Source organism: Trichosurus vulpecula, chromosome 6 (genome assembly GCF_011100635.1).
Source record: "Trichosurus vulpecula isolate mTriVul1 chromosome 6, mTriVul1.pri, whole genome shotgun sequence".
NCBI classification, from domain to species: Eukaryota; Metazoa; Chordata; class Mammalia; order Diprotodontia; family Phalangeridae; genus Trichosurus; species Trichosurus vulpecula.
The window spans coordinates 210,584,378-210,604,194 of record NC_050578.1 but is presented as its reverse complement, the minus strand read 5'-3'; the positions used below and the strand labels follow the sequence as shown (position 1 = coordinate 210,604,194).

General features: G+C 43.8%; 1 protein-coding gene across 1 annotated transcript in view; it reads left to right on the top strand.

Moving 5' to 3' along the window:
- CFAP99 (cilia and flagella associated protein 99) overlaps positions 1-19,817 on the top strand; it is a 173,994-nt gene that overhangs the window by 83,795 nt on the left and 70,382 nt on the right. The window contains exon 6 of the mRNA XM_036765417.1: positions 9,243-9,355. Within this exon, the coding sequence (XP_036621312.1) occupies positions 9,243-9,355 (113 nt within the window). The remainder of the gene's footprint in view (positions 1-9,242; positions 9,356-19,817) is intronic.

The following is a 19,817-nucleotide window of genomic DNA, read 5'->3' as shown; positions in this document are numbered from 1 at the left end:
CTGAGGAAACCAGCACATATAGGTTATGTGACATATCCTAGGCACACAGCAAGGTGCAGAGCCAGGATTTTAACTCAGGTAAGGCAACTTCAAATCCAGCACTCTTCCTATAACTTTCCAGTAGAACGTAGGCGCCGTGAGAACAGGGACAGCTTCATTTGTGTCTTTATATTCCTAGCACTGAATATAGCGTCTTTTACATACATGAAGCTTCTTGACCTCATCAGGGTAGAGAATTCCCAATGGGGGAATTCCCTCCACCAACAGAGATCCTATTCCTTCTGTGCAGCCCCTAGGCAACTTAGTACATAAAATTGTGCCTAGGGAATTGTGTTCGAAGCACATAAATGTTACATAATTTTCCCAGGGTGACACACCTATTAAGTGTCAGAGGTGGGATCTAAACTCACCTTCCTGACTCTAAGCCCAATGCCATTCCTTCTGTCTTGTACAGAGTGGATGCTTTGTGCTATTATCGTGGTCCCACATTCCCTGTATCCCCTACTTGCACTATGACATCAGAGCTGCTAGGGGCCCAGTTTCCCTAATGGTATCCAGAAAACAGCAAGCAGAGGGTATAAGAGTCCCCTTGAAATATTGGCAACTCTAGCCTGTTCTTGTGATCTCTGCTGCCTTGGGCAGAGCCTTCCTCCTTGACCAGTGTGGTTGGAACTTTTCTAACAAAGCAGTTAATGCTAAAAAAGCCCAGCATGATGGAAAATGTGCTTTGGATTCCAAGGGCAGGGTCTAAACATTAGAACTCAAATCCCATTACAATAAATTCCAAAAGACAGTTCAGCGTGGGAGTTGGGAGAGAGAATGGGGGTGTGTGTTAATGATCTCTAGCCCTGCAGTCAGGAGATGAGATTTGAGCCCCAGCTTTGCCACTTTCTTGGTGCATAACCTTGGGCTAGTCACCTCATGTTCTGACCATGAGATTCTTCCTCTGTAGAATAGGGATCACTCTATTTCTCTGCCTATCACCCAGGGTTGTGATGAGCATGAAAAGGGATAATGGATGTAAGGTACTTTTAAGCTGTCAAGGGTGGTATAGATGTGAGTTCTCATTATTATGATAAAATGAGATAATGTATGCAAAGTGTTTTGTAACTGAAAAGCACTACAGAGTTTCATAGATCTCTGAGAGTTGGAAAGGACCTCAGAGGCCATCTACTCCAACCCCCTCATTTTACAAATGAAGAAACAGAAGAAAGTGGAGTGACTTGTCCAAGGTGATGCAGGTGGTCATCATCAGAGGTGAGATGTGAGGTCCCATCCACTGCCTCCAGGGTGAGTGCCCCTTCCACTGTGCTACACTGTCTCCACAAAAGTGACCTATGTGGTAATTAGTACAGTTATAGTTGTGCAGAATGGTGCTTGAGATCAGCAGGTTATCAGGAGGGGCTAGGGAATCTTTTTGTTATATGAAGATCTTCATAAACATTCATTTTTTTAGCTCTTTCATTGAGAGGTAGCAGGAAGAAAGGAAGGAAGGAAGGAAGGAAGGAAGGAAGGAAGGAAGGAAGGAAGGAAGGAGTAAAGTAAAGAGAAGAGGCAGGAGAAACAGAGAATGTCACACTTAGCCACTACATAGGCACATTTGAACAGCCTTGCCCAAACTTCCTACCACTAAAGAGCTATCTTCGTTACCACCCCTTCTTTATTAACCTCTGTGTGATCTATGGAAGGGCAGACACATTATAATTGAGAATTTAGAAAGCATGAGTTACTTACTGAGAATTATTATCACCACTATACCTAGAGGGAAAGTAAAGTGATAAAAAGTCAAAATGTCTGTCTTAATGGCTTACCTAGATGGCACTCAACTTAAAACTTCAATAGGTTTGTAACCTCATTGATGTGGGTACAGGACAGATCAAAACTTACCCATGCCTTTTCTTCCTGCCTGGAACTCTTGTCCATTTCCTTGTGTAAATCCCAGAGGACTCAGGGGTGGGGAAGGTCCACCCACCATTCTGAAGACCTTCCTCTAGATGTCTTTATGTGGTACAGTTACCAGTAAAGTGTGTGTGTGTGTGTTGGCAGGGGAGGGAGGTTGGGGGGGGTGGGTGTCTGTCTCTTAGTTATTCATCTCTTTCAATACTTAACTGGCCCACCTCATTTTCTGTACATGCGTCACTATGATCATATCTGTTACCCTGCTTCTGAAATTAAGATACATAATCTCTTAGAAAAATTTAGCCTGTTCACATGGAAAAAATCCAGAATATGAATAATGCCTACTATCCAGATGAAGCTATTCATTTAGATGGACAGCTATAAATTAGGTCCATTGTGTGTGTGTATACATTATATGATTTTATAATATATATTATATGTAATTTAATAATATTAGTGTGTATGTGTGTTTATATATGTGCAGGACGTCCCAAAAGCCTCAGTGCCCTTTTAAGCTTAAGTAACTTAAAAGGGAACTTAAAATGAGCCCATACCTACCCTATATGTATTATGTAGATGTAGATTGTGTATATATGTTTGAATATATGTGTTTATATATGTGTAATATGTACAAATGTCCCCAAAAGTCTTATACCCTTTTAAGATGCTAAAGCTTGGAAGTGCACTAAGACTTTTGGAATACCGTATATGTAAGTATGTATGTATGTGTAGAGGTATATGTGTGTGTGCGTGCGCGTGTGTGTGTATCTGTGTGTGTATATACTATGGGTGGGCAGGCACTCTGGATGTGCAATGAACTGGTCCCAGCATTGCAAAAGAATAAGAAACAGACTGGATTTCCTTTGAGAAACTATACAATGTTTTTGGTGACTCCAAATTTCTGAAACCAAAATCCAACTTTTTAGCATCACATCAGTATTCTTCCAGTGATGCTGCAAGGCCACAAATCATGGAACGCCACTGCCTCTGAAGGATGAAAGTTGGAGCTCGCCCAAAGAGTAAGAGGCAGATCCTTGGTGGAGGAGAGCAGGCTGCTACATGTTAGCTGTTAGAGGGGAGAGAAACCGTTATGGAACCAAGTCCACTAGCTGGCAGTCAGCAACCTATCCTAAATCACTCTTCCTCCTATACCCATTGCAGACAGGGCTCACCGTAGAAGCTCAGCTGTAATAATCTGTTCCAATCTTAAGTGATCTATGGTAGTATACACAAGGCATTCAAGTCTCAGGCATTTTGAGGAGTAAATAACCGATTCTCCATTTCATAACTTCATATATTTTTGACACTGTTCCCTGACTATGAAATTACACATTTGTCATTTGTTCCCAGAGAGTAAAAAGGGTTGTGAAAATGAGCTATTTTTATGATCAGAAAGAGGGCATATACTCCAGATGGTTCATGCTCTCGAGACTTCCTTAAAATATTGAAGGGTTGGCAGCGAGGTAGGGGGGAGAGAATACCGGGTTAAGAATTAGAAAGCTTAGGGTCTCTGATCCTAGCTCTGGCATTAACTTGCCATGTGATTTCTCAGGTAGCTCACCTCTCTGCCCCTTCTCTCATCTGTAAAAGGATGGCATTGATGGGAGGTGCTGCCTTCTTCCATAGATATCGAGACAGTAACCTCTCAGACAAAGGCACAACAGCCTCATCCAGGCCTGATTTTCCAGTTCCTTACCACTGACTACAGAGAGACACAGAGGAGCAGGTTCCCTGTCCACTCTTCTCCTGGGAACACAGAGACAGGACCCATTCTCTTTACATCAGGGCTTGCAGTGGGCTGATTCCAGAGTAGACAGCTGAGTTTATGCTGTTAAGAGTTATCCTTACTAAATGATCTTGAGGCTTTTAAGAGCCCTGACCTTCAGTAACTCTAAGGTTCTGTGACTGCCTACTAAAAACAAGCTGGGAAAATTCCCATTGTGCTTGCTTCTAGGCATTTTTAAAGAATGATAGGTAAGCCACTTTTACACACACCCCCTTTCCTTTCAGTCTCCCTTCTTCCTATCCTAAGAAAAGATTTCGATCCAATTAGCTTATCCTCAGTCACACAGACACAAGGTTGGGCAAACTTCCTCCTCTTTCTCCTACAATTCCAATTTTCAAGCAATTTATTGAAATATTTCTCCCTGAATATTCTTAGTCCCTTGAACTCGGGTGTAATATCTAGCTAGGGCCTTCCAACACATTGCTTGAGGAATAGGGTAAAGTCATAGCTCAGATTCACTAATGTACAGCCTAGACTGTCTATAACTGAGCTAGAATCACTTTAATGAGAAATTGACCGCTCATCTGGTACAGGCAGGAAACGCAGTCATTGTACATAAGGCACCTGAGGGTGGAGGCAGGAGAGGCAGGTGCCCTATTAATTGTCCTCTCCTTCCTGGCCCATGTGCCCTCCCCATAGGTCAGCAGATGAACCCAAAACATTTACATAAGGAAGATCTTAGGTTACCTCCAGGGCCTACTCTCTCTCCTACTAAACCATTTCTGCCTGTGGCAACCCGGCTGTGGCCTGGGTTGCTTTTACTTTCAGTAATAACCTTTCCCCTTTTTCCTTAAATCCCCTGGCTAAACAGTACTTCCCCAAGCAAGAAAGGAGCATACTGTTCATTGTGATGCTGATTACCTATTCTCCAAGGCTTTGCTGGCTTTCCTTAGTTGCCAGGCTGTAAGAGATCTTTTTTACTTAAACACTTCAAGTTTATGTTGCTCATTAGAAGCTTTTATTCTTTGGGAACATAACCCTTTATGTGCCAGAACCCATAGTCAAAACCATTCTCTCTTCCCATGTCTCAGCTATTACAGCAGAATTTGGAACCAACCTCAAAAGCAATCAGACCTTGCAGGAGTCCTGAAAATACTGCGACATTTTCAGAGCAATCGCTTTTAGGAAGAGTGTACAATAAGACAAATTTATATCTTAAAGTGATGCTGAGTCAGCATGTTTAGGCCAACAATGTCTCCAGAGCAATTGGCAGATCACACTGTCTTCAACATGATTCTAAGGATCTTAGAATATTCTTCCTCAGTTTAAACTTGCAGATGCTTGGCATTCTCCGTGCTCTCCATCCTCCCACAGAAGTATTGAGATCATCTTTGGCAGAGCCTTACTAAATCCGGAAAAGAGAAGGAGAATAAAAGAAAGAGGTGGTAGCTGGGGTTTATCACCTCAGAAAATACTGAGCACAGCGGGGATTTTCCCAGCCTGCTTTGAGGAGTTGGTCATAGCATATTAAAGGTATAAAGGATCCAGATATTACCCTGTACCACTCTCTGCCCCACAAACTCACACAAAACCAGTGACCTTCTGTAGGAATGTGTTTTGTATTGTTCCAATGTTTTGGGAATTGGAACAAAGAAAATGTGTCTCTCTTTGTCCACTAAAATGACAGAATCACAGGATGTCTGAGCTAGGAAAGAATTTAGAGGTCATCTGGTCAAACCTTGTCCTGTGTCTTTTAGTTCTTTGTAGGTTCTAGGCTAGAGAAGGGGAACTTATGACCTGAGGCAACCAAGAGTCTTCCTGAAGTCAAATAATTATAGGACTTAGAACTGGGGGGGGTGTTGGGGAGGGACACTTAGACTCTCCGGGGTAAAGGGGATGGACATCCAGAGAACCTGACCTACATGGAGGGAAACCGAAGCCCAGAGTAATGAAATGAGTAGCCCCAGTTGACACACATAGTAAACTGAAGAGCTGATTTTTGAACCCAGGACCAAATGAAGCCCAATTCCATAGGGGGCTTGGTGTGCCCTCCTGGTACAGTCCGTGTGTATGAAAGGCCACAGGTGAGGGAATAGAAAAGGGTCAGTTACCAAAATAAGAGGGCTGGCAAAAGGGTCAGTCAATTGGATTGCCAATGGAAAGGGGTGGGACATGAGGCATGTAGCAACAAGAAGTCCACCAGATCTAAGTAGGCAGGAATAATCAACAATCCAAGCAAGGGTTAACAAAAGCCAGGTAGCAAACGAGTCAAGAAATCAATCAACAAGTATTCCTTGTGACTTACTGGGTTCTAATCTAGACACTGTGCTGGGTCCTGGGGTTATACATGTGAAACAGCTCCTGCCCTCAAGGATCTTATCTTCTACAAAAGGGAGACATATTGGGAATGGTGGCCGTGGACAGGAGCTTTACCTTAAGTAGTCCCAGAGCTTGTGAGTAGCCTTAGAGGGCAGTAGATTGTCCTGTCATTCTAGTAGTACAGGTAATATTGGTTTGATTTGTGGCTCCCTGAGCGAAAGGCAAGAAGCCCAGGGGAGGAAAGGAAACTATGCCTGGTAGAGAGATAGATGGCAAGATGCCTACACTGTCTGGGCCCTCGTATCCCATTGGAGGACTGGATGGTCTGAGAGTCTGGGCCCAGCTAGAAATAGAAAGCCGAAGTAAGAAAAAAGGTCTGTGTGTAACCAAAGAAGTTCAAACAATTTGTCACTCACTGGAAGCTGAATGTACTAGAGGGCTTTTAAACTAGAGTGGGCAGGACTAATCCATCCTTCTTGTTCTTCTGGGCAAGTAACTGTGGACGGCTGTCACACACCAGCACTGCCCCCTGAATGACAAGAGAAATCAAGCCTCCTAACTTCCATTCAGTCCAGTGTTTCTTCCAATACCCCACTGCACCTGACCCTTCTTCCATACCAATAGTGCTGCATGTAGGGCCTGCCCTTGGCAAGACTGTAAAGTAGGCAAATTTCTGTGCAATGCCCCAGGCCTTGGTGCCCTTTCCCCTCTTTTGGAGTATCAGGAGATTGGGACATTGCAGGGCTGAGAGAAGACAGCCGTGGGGGGAGGGGTAGTTGCCACAAACAACTTTCTTCATTGCAGGGATAGTTGAAAGGGTAAGTGAGTGATTGAAATTTTATAGGGGATTTGTGTTTTGCCCTGACCTTGATAAATCAGAGAACCCTTGAATTTTGCTGATTACTGGCTTTTTCTCCCAAGAGAATCTGTGTTAAAGTATCTGCAGGAAAAACAAGGCTAATAAAAATTTGAACATAAAGCATAATTTAATAAACATTTAAAGGTTACAAATGGAACTCATATCTAAGCCTCCATAGCAAGAAAACAGGGCCATCTTCTTTTTCTCTCCCCAGAGGGGTCATTCCCTGGTTCTGTATAAATCATTCACAACATGAACAGTGAAGTAAAAGTAGAAAAAGTTGATTTTGAACATAGTGTCTACAAACACCTCAACTCTAGTCTTTCATATGCCATGCAAACAGCAAAACTGTCACAACTCCCACACTGCTTGGCCCAGTTTCTCTGGCATATGCCCAAGAATCAATGCCCTGGCCACTGCCACTGCTGTATCGTAGATAAGGACCATGATTCTCCCAGATTTCTGCCATCCTCCCTCCCTTAACAGGCATGGTACCTGGCATTATGGCATTATGGGAAAGTAAGCCCTTTTCTTCAATGCCATGCCATGGAATTATGGAAAAGTAAGTCTTAAACTACTTCTCTCCTCTATCATGCATGTCTTCTACATCCTTCCCTGATTATAAAATTTGCAGTCCCTGCAAATTATACCAGGTATATATTTAGTCTGTAGACACACATTATATTTTTGTTGTTGTTCAGCTGTTTCCAGTCATGTCTGACTCTTCATGACCCCATGTGGGGCTTTCTTGGCAGAGATATTGGAGTGGTTTGCCATTTCCTTCTCCAGCTCATTTTATAGATGAAGAAATTGATGCAGACAGGGTTAAGGGACTTGCCTAGGGGCACACAGCTAGTAACATTCTGAGACCATATTTGGACTCAGGAAAATGAGTCTTCCTGATCCAGGCCTGGCATTCTATCCACTGTACCACTTAGCTGCCCCACACATTACATATATATGCATATGTATATATATATATATATACATATATATATATATATACACATATATATCCATAAAATTATACAAAGTGACATGTGAAGCGTCAAGATACTTAGACCACCTGCAAGTATGTGTGGTATATATGAAATAACTGCATCCAGTAGATAAAACACATAGGTAGATGTAGGTATGTAATAGATCAAATCCATAGGACTATATACAATCAGTACATTTAGTTATATACAAGTATCTTAATGTAGATACATACTACATATACTATATTATCAGGGTTAGCATCCCCTAAAGGTAGTACGCGCCCAGACTTTTTGGGTGGCATTCTTGCCTCATCATTAGATAAGCTAGGGACTTCTGTGATGATTCACTGTCACAACTATTCTCTCTCCCTCCATAGATAAGCCAATATTCTCAGGACTAATAGCCTCTAACCCCTGATCTTGGCATATGGATGGCTCAGGTTTAATGAATGATACTATCTCCAGCCATGAAGGGGTCAAGCTTTGTAAGTGGCTTCTCTTCTGGGCTCCATATTTATAGTATTGGGCAGGAAAGGGATGGTTTCTGGATTACCTGCCTTGTCCCTTCTTTGTACAAGCAGAGGTTCCCTCCCCCCAGACTAGGGCAAGTTTTTTTTTGCGTCCTTCATGCCTAAGGAGCCACCAAAATTTGGCTTCCTTTCATCTACATTTTGACCCAAATCCTTCCTGAATGGGCCATCATCTGGCACCAAATGTCTATCTGTAACTGGTGAATCAGTTCTTCTGGTGAACTGGTTCCTCAAATATCCCAAGTTCTCTTCTTATTCACCAGGGAGGCTGATTAACTCCATTTTAGGCGATATATGATTGCAATGCATTGACTTTGCAGGCCCTGGCCATTCTCTGGAGGTATCTTGTAGACAGGTGATCTAGGCTTTTCACTTCTTGGTGTGGAGTGACTCTCGCCTGGTTCAATATCTCGAGTTTTTCCAGGACACTAAGATTTCATAGCATCACTATGTAGGATCGCTATCCAGCATCCCTATGGCTGGAGTTAACAGTGATTCTTATATCACCGTGTGTTCCCTTCTTGCTCTTCTGTCACCAAACCATGGCTAAGTAGAGTGTGCCTCTCAACTGGCCATATAGTTGAGTGACACACTGGTTGTGATTTTTTTTTTAATTTTCCACTTCTATGAAGATTCTAAGGCTGTGGTTGTGACCCACACATCAAAAGTTATAGAATAAAGCCTATGGTATCATTTTTGGTAGCATTTTGGACAGGAACCTGGAAAGGCAACATCCGACCCCACTGAGCCCTCCACTCAGGCCCAATAAATTCAGTAGGCTATTATTTGCATGCTGGACTTCAAACACCTGGGAGACCGATAGGAGGGAACTCCCTATGGGCAGATCAGAAAACTGGAATTGAAGCCACAGAAATGACTGTGCACCTGGTGTTTCATAGATAACTGAAAGGTCAATACTCTTTCCTCAGTTTCTCAAGTTTTTCTTCAACATCATCAACTTGACCACATGGATAAAAGATGAATGGAGTTTAATCTATGATGCCTCTTATGTAAAGGAAACCTGGATTGAGCCATTGTTGAAGTGAGTAGCGTCAACATAAACGTAAGTTGTGTCATTCTCACAACACAGTGGGTGGAACCTCATGCTCCCCGTACTGGTGAAATAGGACACAAGTTTCACATGTCTTTCCTCATGTTTATATCAACAGTATGGGAAGGTTCCCTGGGTACAGGGTTGTGTTGGAGCTAGCTAGAACCAGTTTACGGTTGTTAAATTCTCAGCGTGAGCATTTATGCCTTAACACTATGAATCAGGGCTTCATTTGTGGTTTTGTTGGTTATCCAACTTTAAAAAAGTGATAGAGAAAATGTTAACAACGCATATTGTATTTAAGTGTGTCTAGCATACATTCTTCCCCCCATCCACAATCAAGAGCCATGTTAAACGTTTACCAGCACACCATCACCTGGGTCGCACCTACAAGTCCTGGGGTCTCTGTGGCCATTGGCGCATCTCCTTTAAGAACTCATTGAAGAATTACTACATACTGACTGTGTAATGCATACTACATACTGACTGTATAAGAGCAACTGCCTCTGTCCTTGCAGGCATTTCTCGTTCTAGTCATTTTATTCAGTCCTGTCCAACTCTTTACAGGGTTTTCTTGGCAAAGATACTGGAATTGTTTGCCATTCCATTCTCCAGCTCATTTTACAGATGAGGAAACTGAGGTAAACAGGGTTAAGTGACTTGCCTGGGGTCACACAGTCAGTCAGTGTCTGAGGCTGGATTTGAACTCATGAACTCGTGTCTTCCTGATTTCAAGTTCAGTGCTCTATCCACTGTTTCACCACTTTGGGCAGCTAGATGTCACAGTAGATAGAGTGCTGGGCCTGGAGTTTGTTTTATTCCCCTCCTAAACTGTAAACTCCATGAAGACAAGGATCCTGTCTTTTTTAACCTTTGTATGTTTGTTGAATGATTTAGCACTTTACCCATGTGATCTCCTTTGATCTTCATAACACCCCTAGGACGGGGACAGGGCAGAGGATAAGTTTTACTATTCCCATTTTACAGATGAAAAAACTGAGACCTAGAAATGACCTATTTGCCTGAGGTCACATAGCTAGTTAGTCATTGAGGCAAGACTCAAAGCCAGGTCTTTTGACTCTGGTTCCAGTAGTGGAAAGACCGCTGGATTTGAGCCAGGAGACGCATGGGTTTGAATTTTAGATCCTACATTTACCATTGAGGTGATTGTAGGCAAATTGCTTCATCTTTACCTCAGTTTCCTCATCTATAAAATATGGATAATAATTCTTAAACTTCCTCTATTACCAGGTCATAAGGAAAATTCTCAGTGACCTTAAGGCACAACACAAACATGAATTACTATCATACCATATTGGTTCTCGAGTCAATAAGACATAGTCCCTGTGCTGAAGGAGAGCTCTCTCTCCAGCTGAGGAGCTAAAACATACACAAGAAAAGAACGGGGGTGTGTGGTGTAGTAGAAAATGTCTGAAGTGGAACTCAAAAAACTTGAGTTCTAGTCCTGCTGGGTAACCTTTGGCAAGTTACTGCCCTACTCCAGAGCTCAGTTTCCCTAATCTGAGCTACACCAGAGCCACATTGCCTTACACAGTCAGTGCTTAATAAATAAAATTCAGTAAATAAATGAGTGTATAAAATGAAGGGATGGACTAGATCTCTGAGCTCCAACTCTCGAAGCATAGAATTCCATGATTTTGTAATTAACAACACACTCCCAAGGCCTTCTGTGCCTAATATCACTGTAGGAGTTCAGTTGTTTACCCACCCTAATTATGGACTTCAGCACCCAGGCTTTTCTACATCTGAGTGTGCAGCTCATCCCTTGGCTCTGTGACTGTGAGGTGGAACTGAGATAACCAGCATCTTACAAGGAGGACTGGCCAGTTACTCATGTGATGCCTGGGCCCTGGAATAAATAATTCATAATAATGATGATCTGTCCAGTGGGGAAAGGAGGAGAAAGAAAGGAACAAGTATTTATTAAGTACCTACTCTGCGCTAGGCACCATGCTAAGCTCTCTACAAATATTGCCTCATTGGATGCTCACTAAAACCCTGGCCCAATTTTACTATTGAGGAAACTGAGTAAAAGTAAAGGGATTTGCTAAGAGTCCCACAACAAGTTTAGTGTCTTGAGGCCAGACTTGAATCTGGGTTTTCCTGACTCCAGGCCCAAGGCTCTATCCACTGTGCTACCTCTGATCAGACTTACCAAGCTAAAAAGGCTTTGAATAGGGCCCCAGTTCTATACTGTATACATGATGTGGGAAGACTGGTTGGAAAGGCTGATGAGCAGGTTGGTCACAAGCTGATTAATTTTTTAGCCATAGCAGCTCTTGAAGACCTCCTACTAAGGTGCAGACTGCAATGGTGGATGGATAGACTACACCAACAAAATGTAAAATCCTTAATATTGCCCTCTAGTGGCAGCCCTTTACTCATCTGGGAACTTCAAGCAGCAGGGCCAGATGATCTCTCCAACCTCTTCTCACTCTATGTCCTATGATCCTGTCACTTCTTTAATTCCTCCCAACGCTCCCCAGTCCATCATCTGTGCCAACACCTACCTAGAGCAAGAACCCCACCTACAACCTCCCTGATCAGAAGTCATCCCACCAGGGCACTGCCTGCCTCCTAGGGCAGCTCCTTCCAATGCTGACCAGCTCTGATTGTTAGAGAGCCCTTCCTCAGACTATACTGAGGCGAGAGATGCATCCCTCTAATTTAGGATCATAGAGTTAGGGCTGAAAGGAAACTTAAAAGTGATTTAGTCTAACCTCCTATCTATCCTACAGATGAGGACGCTGAGGCCCAGGGAAGTTAAGCATTGCTCAAAACTATGCAGGTTGAATCAGAATTCAAACTCAAGTCCTTTGTTTCCAAATCCGGGGGTTTTCCATTGTGCTATGTGGCCCCAACTTCTGTGCTTAAAGCGCACACAAGACAAGTTTTTGGTAGCTTGCTGGACTTAATCAGGGGGAAAAGATACAGTGTCAGTAATGCATTTGGTACATTCTGTTAGTCATTCACTCAGTAAGGATTCTTTCACCACCCACATAGGCAGAGATGAAATAGACATTGGAGGCTGTTTTGTTCAACCCCAACATTTTACATAGGAAGAAGCTTGGGACGTGGGAAGGGATACAATTCACCCCGATGTCACAAAGCTAGTCCGCAAGTGGCAGAGCTGGGGTGAAAATCCTGGGCCTTCTGATTTCTAGTCCAATATTCTTCCCACTAAACCACACTGCCCAGGGTGGGCCCAGTACTGTACATCATGGTGAGGGAGATAAAATCTGGTTTCCTCTGCCAAGGATCCGAAAGAAAACTGAGACCCTGCCTTTAACCAGCTTACAGGCTAGCTACAGAGAAAATGCACATTAAGCAATTACAGAAGAAGATGACAGTATATCACAAAGCACAGAGTTCCGTAATTAGGAAAATCGCATTAGGAATTTAGAAATGTGAGCCGTGCTTGTGGTTTGAGCTGGTCAGAAAATGCTTCACTGAGGACGTTGAACCGAGCCTTGACAGATGGGTCTGTTATAGCTACTGCGGATCCATCCCATAAATGTACGATCTCGAGGTGCACAGCCAACACACCAGAATGAATCTGGACAAATTAATGTTGTTTCCCTGTGGAAGGCTATGCACATTCCGGCGATTTTGCCATTGTTCACATTCACATACACACTCTGGGAATTACCTTCGGAATCAATTAGAAGGAACACAAGGAAATTGGTCCCATTTCTCAAGGTCTCTAACTCATTTGTTGTCTTCAGCGGTCATGCTGGTTGATCACCACTCTCTTCAAGGAACTTGGCTCTGAATAGCTTTTAACTATGTCCAAAAATCAGAGCCGCCTTTAAAGGATGAAGATTTGAGACCATTAAGGATATTCAAAAACATGTGCCCAAGGCTCTGAAGGTCAGAGCCTCAGAAGTGAATGTGCCCTTAGGGAAAGTCAAATGAAATGGTCTTGGTAGGAAGCAGACAAGAAGCTAATAGCTGGGCCTGCAGGCATTCATGCCATCACTGGCCCTTCTCTCTTTGGTATCTGCTTTGCCCAAATCTCCATACTGCTCACCTCTATGGCTCCCTATATACAAGGCATGCCCAGAGGACCACTATCGGGCATCTTCCAAACCAACCCAACAATCTTTTATTAAAGACCCACAATATACAAGGCACTGGAGATGCAAAGACCAAACAACAAAAACAGCAGCAACCAACAGTCTCTGCCCTCAAGGAGGTTGCCGTTCTACTGGGAGGAGGCTACGTGAAAACAGATAAGTATACACACAATAATTTAACGAGAAGAACATTAACAACTTGGGAATGCAGGAAAGACTTTGCATAGGAAGCAGAGTATGGGGAGCCTTGAATGAAGCTATAGGTAGAGGGGAGCAGGAAGTACATTCCAGAAAAGACACGTGCAATCATCAAGGCACAGAGGGGAAAGAACCCAGGATACCCAGTCGGCTATGGTCACAGCATCTCACTTGAAGCTGGTAACCTGTGCCCATTCTGTCTTTCTCAGGTTCAGTGTCCTCTCAGCAGCAGAATAATAGTGGTTAGTTTAGATGACACCAGCAGTTTGTCACAGCTTCAGGCCACATTTAATAGGCAACTCATTATCCCAAAGCAGGCGCTCCATTTCCAGGTGATTCACACTTCCTCACCTTCCCAGCACCAGTGCTGCTCCTACCACTGAAGGCAATTGCCTTGAGCAGAGGCACCATCATTGGTGGCAACTTTGAAAAGGACACATGCATACTTCACATGCAGACTTCATTGTGTTTCTTCATATATTCATCCAAACAAACATCTACCAGAGGTGGGAAACCTGTGGCCTCAAGGCCATATGTGACCTTCTAGGTCCTCAGGTATGGCCTTCTGACTGAATCCAAACTTCACAGAACAAATCTCCTTCCTAAAAGGATTTATTCTGTAAAAGTTGGACTCAGCCAAAAGGCCACACCCAAGGACCTAGCAGGCCATATGTAGCCTCGAGGCCACAGGTTCTCCACCCCTGAATTCTACACTGATTGGGTACACAGCACTGTGCTAGGTACTAGAAGAACTACTAACTTTTTAAGGTTTAGAGAAGACAGAATCCCTGACTTTATCAATCTTAAAATCTTAGGAAAGGGATGTGACATATATGCAGTTAACTGTGTCTATGAGTGTCTGGTGGAATAGGGAGAGCCTTTTAAACTGTTGTTTCTGTAGCCTAAGGAAGGGCAGTGGGGGTTGATGCATAGGCATATGGAAAAGGGGGTTTTGAAACCTTAAGACCTCCCATTTGTTACTCTGCCCCCCCAAAAAATTAGCAGCAGCACCTACTCTTTTTATTCCTACTTTGTACCCACAGCAACACCACTGAAGCAAAGCAAGGATGGGGGTAAAGTCAGCATACTACAGGCATAAAACAATGCTATCTTGAGTGGAGAAGTTATATGAGACAAAGTGGCATTCTGCCAGCACACCTTCCATTCTATTTCGTAGTGCACTGCTGTCCTTGACTAGATTGTTCGAAAATCCTGCCCAGCCCCATGAAGCCTGGCTTGACTCTGTACCATTTTCTGTCTTTCCTGTTGGATCCCAAATCAGAGTGTGACCTCTTTCCCCAGAGATGTTCTATTCTTCAAGGCCTGGTAAAATGGCACCCAATCCCTTGCCCCATCCCCCTCCCCTGTCTCTGCAAGAACTGACTCTGATTGAGTTAGGCTAATCCATTGCCCACTCCAGGCAGGATTCTCCTGAAGGTAGATGGATTGGTACAATCTGGAATCAATACAAGGTCTGGCCAAATACACTGGAGATGAGTAATGTGTGTTCTTCAACCTCTACTACATAGCGCATTTACTTTATGTCACACTTGATATACGGTTTAGCTCTTTATGTGATTTGTAATCCTCTTGGATACTATTCTGCTTTGATTCTTTAAGGATCCATGACTCTATTTGCACAGCTGCTCCTTGCATCAATGTAGATCTCAGCCCTTCCACCTTGAGACAATTTTCATGAGTTTCTGATGATGAGTCCCTCCACACTTAACTAGGCTAGTCCACCATCATTGAGTCCACACCCCAAGCCCTTACAATTTGGCAGGGCCAGACACAGGCTTTGAGGATCCAGGACCATCTCCAAGCCACCCCTTTGGGGAGAAGATGTTGTGATGTTTGAGATTATTATGGAGCTTCTCAAAGGCACACATCATAGTGCTGTCTACCCTGATTAGGTGCACTAAGCCTCGGTGCCTGGGCTTGCCAGAATCACAGTGTAAGACCCCAAGCCTAAATCCAAGATCAACCAAGGTCACCATCCTGCTCCGAAGTCCCCCAGGAACACCTGGAGAGAGATCATACTGCATTGTGAAGTGGTGCTGGAGCTAGATGCAGGGCTGAGGACTCTGGGGAGTAGCTCCATGACATCAGAACAGAGAGTTACAGCTACCTCAGCAAAGGTTACCTTTACACACAGGGGTTTATTGTGGTGCATACGTAAGAAAGATGAACATTGCCATCAGATCTGTGAACTCAGCAATCCGAGGATTTATAGGGACAACAGATTCTCATGGCACATTAATTCTGAGACAATTACTTTTTACCATCATGTTTACTTCAGTGCTCCGTCCAACAAATATTTATTAAGCTCCTACTGGGTGCAAGGATTCAGCTAAACCAATGTTCATAGTTTTGTTGTCCTTTCTATCCCACCCCGTTGGGAGTGGTCGCTCCTCAAATCTCTTATGGCACTCTGTCTGAACCTTTCCTTTGGACTTCCTTTCTGAGGATAAAATCTGTAATAATAATAACTCAGTATAGTGCTTTATGGGGCAGCTAGGTGGTGCAGTGGATAGAGCACCAGGCCTGGAGTCAGGAAGATCTGAGTTCAAATCCAGCCTCAGACACTTAGTACCTGTGTGACCCTGGGCAAGTCACTTAATTCCTATTTGTCTCAGTCCCTCATCTGTAAAATGAGGACATACTGGAGAAGTAAATAGCAAACCACTCTAGTATCTCTGCCAAGAAAACCCCATGGACAAGTCCTGGGGGTCATGAAGAGTCTGACACATGGTGCTTTACAGTTGCCAAACACTTTATATAAATGACAACATTTGATTTTCAGTCCAGCACTCTGAGGAAGGCAGTGTGGATATTATTACCCCCATTTACTTAGGAGGCAGCTGAAGACCAGATTAAGTAATTTGTTGAATGCCACACAGCTAGTTAGTGGCAGTGCCGAGACTGAACTGAGGCCTTCTGATTCCAAATCCAGCACTTACGTGTGTATCAGTCTCATCTCCCCTGTTTAGATCATCAGCTTCTTAAAGGCATGGACCATATTTCATTCATCTTTATGTCCCCTGCAGCCTGGCACAGGGCCTACCTGCCATAACTCTAATGCAGCCCGGTGCAATGAGGCCCCTTCCTCATAAAGTAATCAATCAATTAATCAATATTTATTAAGTGCCTACCCTGTGCCAGGCACTATGGTAGGCAATGGAGCAGAACATAGCTTGTGAACTTTTCTTTCAAATATTTTGGTCACTATTTCAATGTAACTGGTTTCCTTAATAATCCTAGGTACTTTATCTCATGCACTTAAAAACATTGCTCTGGGAAGGGATCCATAGGCCTCATCAGATTGCCAAAGGGCTTCACAACAGAAAAAAATGATTGAGAACCCCTGCTTAGCGGGAAGGAGGAAGAAGGAAAACACAGATGGAAACAGCTGCATTGACTAAGTCTATTAAGCGCAGTCTCCGAACACCAAAGTGTACCTCAGTGTTCCTCTTCCGTTGGCCTCTCACGGTTGGCATAGTCAAAGTTAGTTAGGTTCTGCTGAGCCTCAGTTGGTGCATCTGCAAAAGTTCCCTTTATCCAGTTGGGCATAAAAGCACCCACCCAGGCTGACCCTCTTGGGCCACTCAGAATCAGCCTGCAGTTCAGGGTAAGGCCAGTTTTCTGGGCTTGTCATATGGGCCGTTTTATGTACATATTGGCAGATGTGTCTATTTACTCTCATGTGTTTATCACAGTCCTGGTTGGCCCTAAGGCCCCTATTTAGATGAGCTGAGTCCAAGGGCTGTCTCTGTTCCTTGAAATGCTCGATTAGGCTCTTAGAAACAACTCATACCTTCAAGTCACTCTAAGTATCACAAAGTGCTTTTCTCACAATAAACCTGTGAACTAGGTAGTACAGACATCATTATGCCGATTTTATAGATAAAGAAATTGAAACTCAGAGGAACAATAACTAGCCGAGGTCACACACCTTGTTCACGTAAGAGTCAGGCCTCTTGACTCTGAATTTCTGAATGTTGTATGAGCCTCTCTGGCACATTAATGGGTGGCAACATTTAAAGGCAGCATCAGTTAACACTTTTTTTATGATGTCCTTACCAGTAGGTGCTACTGGCTTTTAGCCCTTTAAACTGTCTGTCTGGGCCAGTTTCCAAGTTTATTTCTCTTCTCGTTCTGAAGAGATGAAACCTTACTGCAGTGGAGTCATACTGTAAGGCTGTGTCAGAGCTCTCGTTTTAAATTTTCAGGAGAAAAATGTCCTGTTGTGCATGGGGGCACAAACTTGTTACTTGCTGTGCCTCTCTGATATGGATGTGGGAGCTTGAATGGCTTTTTAGTATGCTGAGGACTTATTGGGAACCTGAAACTGTTCTGAGGCTTACTGAAACCCCACCACCACCACTGAGGTCAAACCAATAACTCATTCCCCAAGTCCTGGTGATCCAGAGCTTTTTCTCAATCATCCCTTAATACCTCTCTGCAGCCTTTGACCCCACTGAGGATTTCCTTCCTCTGGGTTACTCTCTCTTATCTAAGATTTCATCATGTTTCTCACTCTTTCTCTCTTGGTTCTTCCTCTCCTGACAGCCTTCTCAGTCTCCTTGGCTGTATTTTCATCTAGACCATGCCTACTGTCCACAGGCATCTTCCAAAATTCTGGGTCCTCTTCTCTCTTCCCTCAATACTGTTTCCCTTGGCGCTCACCATCTCCCATTGGTTCTTTGATCATTTCTATTCAGAGGATTTCCCAGATCTATATATCCCATGTGCCAGTCCTGCATATTCAGCTGGTTTTCAGACATCTCGAACTGGATATCCAGTAGGCACCTCTCCCCTCTTCCAGTCCAGGAGGCCACCGTCCTCCTAGTCGCCCAGGCTTGCCACCTCAACTCACCACTCTGTCACACCGTGTATCTAAGCTGCTGTCAAAGCTTGTCGTTTCTCCCTTTCCAGTGTCTCTAGTATACACCACCTCTCTCTGCTCACACAATCAGCCTTTATCCTCTCTCACCTGGACCATTGCAATAGCTTTCTGGCAGTCCCCGGCCTTGAGTGTCTCCTCTCTCCAGTCCATCCTCCGCTCAGCCCCCAAAGTGATTTTCATAAAGCACAGTTCCTTGGGGGCATGGGTTGTCTTTCTGCCTCTTTTTATTTCCCCACCACTTCGCACAGTGCCTGGTACATAGTAGGCGCTTAATAAATGTTGCTCAGATGAACAAGTGAAAGACTGCCATCCACCACTCCTTAAACTCCTGTGGCTCCCTATTACCTTCAGGATCAAACTCTTTTTAGCATTTAAATCCCTACACCATCTGGCCCCCTCCTACTTTTCCAGTCTCTCTACATTTTACTCCCCTCTATTCACTCAACAACCCAGTCTCATTGTCCTCGCCACTGCTCCCACATTTCCACTCCATCACTGAGATCTGGGCTTCTGCATCTGTGCCCCTTGCCTGGCAGGCCCTCCTTCCTCACTTCCCTGGCTCCCTTTACCACTCAGCTCAAATCCTACCTTCTCTAGAAAAACTTTTGGTCATTCCTCCCCTCTGCCAATGTTCCCCCCCCATATATACTTTCTGTATATATTTTGTATGTGCATATAGTTCTTTATGTTCTGTCTCTCTCATTACATTTCCATGTGAATTCCAAAGGAAGGCTTTTGGTGGGGGGTGGACTTTCTTAGCATCCCCAGCATTTAGCACAGTTCATGGTATGTAGAAAGTGTTTAATAAATGCTTATTGCCTTCTTGCCTGACCATAAATGCAGAGATTGGATTAGTGATAGGCCAAGGAAGCATCCTAAGCTATACTGCATTGGGGGTGAGTAAGGAATGCACCAAGAAACTCTTTTCAATAGAACTTCTTACAAATGCACATTTAGCATGCCAGAAAATCCCACTCTCCGCAGCAAACAGGAATTTATTTTGTGCTAAGGATTGGAAGTCAGAAGAACTGGATTCAAATACTAGATGTGCCCTTTACTACCTGAGTGACCTCAGACAACTCATTTAACCTTGTTTCTTTTTGGTAAAATGCAGGAGTTAGAGCCCTCCTGGCTTTCAACCTGTGATCTTGTCCCTTCTGGCCAAAGGCCTGGGATTATAACATCAACATGCACTTGTCATAGAAAAGCTCAAAGCTTCTGGGGAGATAGTAACATCCCCCCACCCTGACCC